The 6,936-nt window shown below is 38.9% G+C and overlaps 1 protein-coding gene across 4 annotated transcripts in view; it reads right to left on the reverse strand.

Moving 5' to 3' along the window:
* LOC133563515 (dnaJ homolog subfamily C member 24-like) overlaps positions 1 to 4,683 on the reverse strand; it is a 47,896-nt gene extending 43,213 nt beyond the window's left edge. For all 4 annotated transcript variants that reach the window (XR_009809059.1, XR_009809058.1, XM_061917677.1 and 1 more), the window contains exons 1-3: positions 4,551 to 4,683; positions 4,239 to 4,336; positions 1,593 to 1,719 (exon numbers count right to left, since the gene is read on the reverse strand). Coding sequence is in view for 2 of the 4 variants with exons in the window: in XM_061917677.1 (XP_061773661.1) it covers positions 1,593 to 1,719; positions 4,239 to 4,336; positions 4,551 to 4,578 (253 nt within the window). In the remaining 2 variants the exon portion in view is untranslated. The remainder of the gene's footprint in view (positions 1 to 1,592; positions 1,720 to 4,238; positions 4,337 to 4,550) is intronic.
* Between the last annotated feature and the right edge of the window lie 2,253 nt (positions 4,684 to 6,936).

The raw sequence follows: 6,936 nt of genomic DNA on the forward strand, positions 1-6,936 counted from the left end.
AAAAATCAAATGTCTCAGTTCGAACAGTAAATACATTGTCTTTGCAGTCTATTCAATTGAATATAATTAGAAAAGGATTTGCAAATCATTATATTCCCTTTTTGTCTACGAGTCACACAACGTGCCAACTTCACTGGTTTCGGGTTTTGTAGATTGTCACTGAAGGCATCAAAACCGTGACGTAGAGTTATGTACAAAAAAGGTGAAATAACCGAAAGCATATTTTAGATTCTGGCTTCTTCAAAATAGCTACCCTTTGCTCCGATTACTGCTTTGCACACTCTTGGCATTCTCTCGATGATGAGCTTCAAGAGTTGGTCACCTGAAATGGTTTTCACTTCACAAGTTTCATAGTTTTGATGCCTTCAGTGACAATCTACACTGTAAATAGTCATGAAAATAAAGAAAAAGCCTTGAATGAGAAGGCTGTGTCCAAACTTTTGGCCTGTACTGTATACATGTATACATACATATATATTATACTCTTTTCAAATTGTGCATTTTATAATATAAAATAAGGACTTTTGTCCAACCAATTCTTATGGGGAAATCTGTTTCACTTTACGAAGATTTTCGGTTGGCAAACCATGTTCAAGAACCAATTAAGTTTGTAGATTGAGGTTTCACTGTATATGCACGCACACACGTGCACACACAATTTAATTAAATATACATTCTTCCATCCATTCAGGTACTCAAAGTGCTTTGATACTATTTCCACATTCACCCATTCCTACACACTGATGGCAGGAGCTGCCACGCAAAGCCCTAACCCCGTCCCTCCCAAGGGTGGTTAGGACACAACGGTCGTGACTAAGATGGCGGAACTGCCAGGTTGCTGGCACGGCTGCTCTACCACCCGATTAAAGCCGTCTGCTAACTACTGAGATGGCTTCTAGATCTGGACAGCAGAGGGTGTAAATAATGTTACCGTTTGTCCTCCATGCACCCAGTGTGTAGATGCACTGCCTTACCCCTCGCCTGTTACCAAAGCCTATGATTTGCTCAAAGCAGCGCAGGCTGCGGCCTGTTAACTAAACAGCTATGTCTAGGATGAGCAAGTGGAGCCTTGCGTCTGTGACGACAATCGCGCAGCTGTCCCGAAACCTGTTATTGCTCACCAACAAGAGTTCAAGTTTGTTTGTTTTGTGGATGCTGGATCTGGCATTGGTTAGAAAGATGCTCGGAATTGGTGGACTGTGTGGTTTTTATGCTTTCCTTGCTAGCAGGCCTGTTCTGCAAAACCTCTTTTGATTAAATTGCTTGCACAGGCGTCATCGTCTCTCCATTCCGAGGACAAGCGACTGCCAGCCCATAGCTCTAGCAATGCCGTCTGGGTTGTGTTAAGACTGATGAAACTTGCTTGTAATTTTCAATGAGACACATAAATCCAACTCACTGCAATTCGATTAGGGAAGATGAACCACTGAGACCATTCACACAATCACATTCATACATTCGTACAAGACAGACTAAAATGAGAGCCAGTTGCCGCAGTTTGTGCACGTCGCCATCTTAACAAAAAAATAAATACAACTATTTGAACAATAATGGCCAATGAATGGAACAATTGCAGATAGTTACTTTGGTACCTCTTCTCCGTTGGTCATAGTGACTCCTGGTGCTGTCATCACTCAAAGTTCTCCAGGCTGCATCAATTTCAAAAAACATCTTCAGACCAGACTTGGCTTCTGACTCTCCAAGACGATCTGGGTGGCACTGTTCGAACCAACAACGAGAACACACAAGTCAAAAATGGTTAATATGCTTAAAAAATAATTACAAATATGCAAGTATATGCAGTATATGAATGAATAATTGGACTTAAGTCATTTTATAATGTGTTACATGTGTTTACAGCAGGGGCGCTCACACTTTTTCTGCAGGTGAGCTACTTTTCAATTGACCAAGTCGAGGAGATCTACCTCATTCCTATTTATAATTTATATTTATTTATTTATGAAAGAGACATTTTTGTTAACAAGTTAATGGTGTTTAATGATAATACACGCATGTTTAACACACATACATTCCTTTCTTTCATGAAGACAAGAATATAAGTTGGTGTATTACCTGATTCTGATGACTTGCATTGATTGAAATTAGACAGTGGTGCTGATAACGTCCGCATTTTCAAATCGAGGAAAAAAAAAGTCCTCCTTTCTGTCCAATACCACATGAAAGTGGTTGGATTTGGCATCTCATTTGTCCAACTTGCATACTCGTTTTTAAACACTTTGTTATGAGAGTAGAATATGTGTGTGGCCCTTTAATGTCTGGCAGCAGGTGAGTGACGTCAGTGAGTGTGCGGGTGGGCAAGCAAGTGAGAAAGCGGTCGCTGAGGGCGGGGGAGAAATACATTGGCATCAAACTCAGTAGCTTGCTAGCTTGTGCATGCTAGCTTTCTGAGACTCTTATTTTGTTAGCACAGGCAGGATGAAACAGGTCTTTTATGGTGAAGACAGGAACTGTGCAGTCGGTCTTTAGAGTTTTGACAGTAGGTACGGAGTCTCTAGAAATAAAATGTGTTTCTCTGCGTCCGCCCTGTTAGTGATTTTTTTCTTAAATATGAGCTCGCAGCAGCCAGCGTCATCTCACAAGATCCTCGGGTGCCGAGAATGTCAAACAACTGACGAAAGTGAAGTCTTGGTATGATTGATGATTGCTCATTTTTATGTCTATTTTTTAATGCCTGGCTTGAGATCGACTGACACACTCTCCGAGATCGACCAGTCGATCGCGATCGACGTAATGCCCACCCCTGGTTTACAGCAATAAGAGAACAAAGGCATCCTCAAAGTACTGTAGCATCCTCACCAGGGGTAAATGTCTCTCCACAGTGCAACTTCTAAATCACTTATCCGTGCCTCCATTGCTGTAAATAAACTTTGTTTCTTACATGTATTATTATCACTGGAGGAAAAAAAAATAACACTACACACTGTAGGAGGGTACGAAAAAGCATAGCTAAACCCTAAGCGAGACTTCTTGAATGTAAACAAGGGTGGACGGATCAGTACTAATATCGGCAGTTGATACCAAGTATAGTGTAGGTATATACTCAGAACTAAAGTGACTATTTCGATAGTTTTTTTGATCACTATATATATATGAATGAATGAATGAATGAATGAATGGGTTGTACTTGTATAGCGCTTTTCTACCTTCAAGGTACTCAAAGCGCTTTGACACTACTTCCACATTTACCCATTCATTCACACACACATTCACATACTGATGGAGGGAGCTGCCATGCAAGGCGCTAACCAGCACCCATCAGGAGCAAGGGTGAAGTGTCTTGCTCAAGGACACAACGGATGTGATATATATATATATATATATATATATATATATATATATATATATATATATATATATATATATATATATTCTTTTAGTTGTTTACAAACTCAAGAAGTAAGAGCCAATAGTATATTTAGCTTTTTTTTGTAATTTTGCAGTATTGACTTCATTAAGATTTTCTGTATGTAATAAAAGGTAATAAGGAAATAATTAAAAATATCAATTGATATTGTCGGATACTCCGGCTTCCTCCCACTTCCAAAGATAGGTTGATTGGCAACACTAAATTGGCCCCAGTGTGCGAATGTGAGTGTGAATGTTGTCTGTCTATCTGTGTTGGGCCTGCGATGAGGTGGCGACTTGTCCAGGGTTTACCCCGCCTTCCGCCCGATTGTAGCTGAGATAGGCGCCAGCGCCCCCCGCGACCCCAATAGGGAATAAGCGGTAGAAAATGGATGGATGGATTACAAATGTGAACAAAAATTTAAAAATGTATTTATCCTGAAACTTTTGAAGTATTAACATTAGTGTGGCCAATTTTTGAATCAAAACTACTTAGTCTAAAACAGATTACCCAAATGTGTAGTATCACCCAAACACTAATGTAAAGTACCCAAACAGCATAAGAATAAGTGCTTAAAATTAATGTAGATGCGAACATACAAAACAGCCAAATTAGGAGCCTTTGTTTTATTATAAAGTTATATAATAGTTTATACGCCAAATAATGGATTGTGATATATGTCGTTATTGCAGCAAGCACAATATGTATAGCGCCATCCCTTGTTTACACAAAAGCTAAGCTATCTGTTTTTGTTTTGCTTTTTGTTCTTCCACTGTACCAAAAATTACCTAAACTAGTTTTTTAAAAATTCAAAAATCAATATCATATTTATCTTTGTGAGAGCAATGGAAAGAGAGAGGTGTTGTGTTACCTGCAAGGCCAGCTTCTTATATCTGTGCCTGAGCTCCTGAAGTGAATCTGAAGGACAAGCTCCCAGAACAGCATAATGATCCTTCTCCTCAGACACATCTTAAATTAAAACATAGAAAACATATGTTTACATACAATTTTGGAAAGTATTTGTCAGTTATTGTGTTAAACGCGGTACATTCAACACTGGCTGTAAAGCAACGCTCAATATCGGCGCTATATTGCCGAATTATACAATAATGCATATCCACACGTCAATTAGCTAAACAGCAAATAGATATTATTTAAAATAACAAATAATAATTGATCAGACCTGAGAAAAGCAAGTTGCCGTCAGCCATGAAGCATCAAAGATATTAATCCCTCACTGGTGAGCCAAGTGTTCGCTGTTGTTAACAGTCCGGTGAGGGACAAAAGTGGCTATATTCAGTTCCGCGTTTAACCGCTCAGTGTAATTGCGTGCAAATTTAGAATGATGGAGAAACAACGACCGAGCGATCCATCCATCGGTTTCCTACTGCTTGTCCCTTTTGGGGTAGCTGGAGCCTATCTCAGCTGCATTCCTCAAATATAAAAGCTTGTTATTTTGACACGGGGACTAAATTTAGAGAAAAAAATGTGTCTACGGGCCAGTATATCTATCTATCTATCTATCTATCTATCTATCTATCTATCTATCTATCTATCTATCTATCTATCTATCTATCTATCTATCTATCTATCTATCATCTATATATATATATATATATATATATATATATATATATATACATAAATATATATATATATATATATATATATATATGCTGTATATACAGAGAGAGAGAGAGAGAGAGATGTATACACACATCCATCCATCCATCCATTCTCTACCGCTTATTCCCTTTGGGGTCGCAGGAGGGCGCTGGTGCCTATCTCAGCTACAATTGGGCGGAAGGCGGGGTACACCCTGGACAAGTCGCCTCCTCGTCGCAGGTATACACACATATATATATAAAAATGTATATATATATATATATATATATATATATATATATGTCTTGATTGGATTATCCAGAGAATAGTGCTCGATACCGTTGTAGAGCGCAATATGTAGGTGTGGGAAATATCACAAGACTACTTCATCTCTACAGAACTGTTTCATGAGGGGTTCCCTCAATCATCTCCTGATGATTGAGGGAACCCCTCATCTCTACAGAACTGTTCCGGAACCCCTCATCTCTACAGAACTGTTTCATGAGGGGTTCCCTCAATAATCTCCTGATGATTGAGGGAACCCCTCATGAAACAGTTCTGTAGAGATGAAGTAGTCTTGTGATTTTCCCCACACCTACATATATATATAAATATATAAATATATAAATATATATATATATATATATATATATATATATATATATATATATATATATATATATATATATATATATATATATATGTGTATTATATATCCATTCATCTATTTTCTACCGCGTATTCCCTTTTGGGGTCGCGGGGGGCGCTGGCGCCTATCTCAGCTACAATCGGGCGGAAGGCGCGTACACCCTGGACAAATCGCCACCTCATCGCAGATGTGATTTTACCCACACCTACATATATATATATATATATATATATATATATATATATATTCATATACATATATATATATCCATTATCTACTGCTTGTTCCTTTTGGGGTCACGGGGGGTCGCTGGAGCCTATCTCAGCTGCATTCGGGCGGAAGGCGAGGTACACCCTGGACAAGTCCCCACCTTATCGTGGTATATATATACATATATATATTGATTGATTGATTGATACTTTTATTAGTAGATTGCACAGTACAGTACATATTCCGTACAATTGACCACTAAATGGTAACACCCAAATAAGTTTTTCAACTTGTTTAAGTCGGAGTCCACGTTAATCAATTCATGGTACAAATATATACTATCAGCATAATACAGTCATCACACAAGTTTATCATCATAATATGTACATTTAATTATTTACATTATTTACAATCCGGGGGGTGGGATGAGGAGCTTTGGTTGATATCGGTACTTCAGTCATCAACGATTGCATCAACAGAGAAATGTGGACATTGAAACAGTGTAGGTCTTATTTAGCAGGATATGTACAGCCAGCAGAGAACATAGTGAGTTAAGATAGCATAAGAACAAGTTATTACATTAGAGTTGTTTATAATCCGGGGAGACGGGATGTGAATGGAGGAGGGTATTAGTAAAGTGTTGAAGTTGCCTGGAGGTGTTGTTTTAGAGCGGTTTTGAAGGAGGATAGAGATGCACTTACTTTTATACCTGTTGGGAGTGCATTCCACATTGATGTGGCATAGAAAGAGAATTAGTTAAGACCTTTGTTAGATCGGAATCTGGGTTTAACGTGGTTTGTGGAGCTCCCCCTGGTGTTGTGATTATGGCGGTCATTTAAGTTAAGGAAGTAGTTTGACATGTACTTCGGTATCAAGGAGGTGTAGCGGATTTTATAGACTAGGCTCAGTGCAAGTTGTTTTACTCTGTCCTGCACCCTGAGCCAGCCCACTTTGGAGAAGTGGGTTGGATTGAGGTGTGATCTGGGGTGGAGGTCTAAAAGTAACCGGACTAGCTTATTCTGGGAAGTTTGGAGGCTAGATCTGAGGGTTTTGGAGGTGCTGGGGTACCAGGAGGTGCAAGTGTAATCGAAGAAGGGTTGAATGA

The sequence above is a fragment of the Nerophis ophidion genome, linkage group LG12, assembly GCF_033978795.1.
Source record: "Nerophis ophidion isolate RoL-2023_Sa linkage group LG12, RoL_Noph_v1.0, whole genome shotgun sequence".
Classification (NCBI taxonomy): domain Eukaryota; kingdom Metazoa; phylum Chordata; class Actinopteri; order Syngnathiformes; family Syngnathidae; genus Nerophis; species Nerophis ophidion.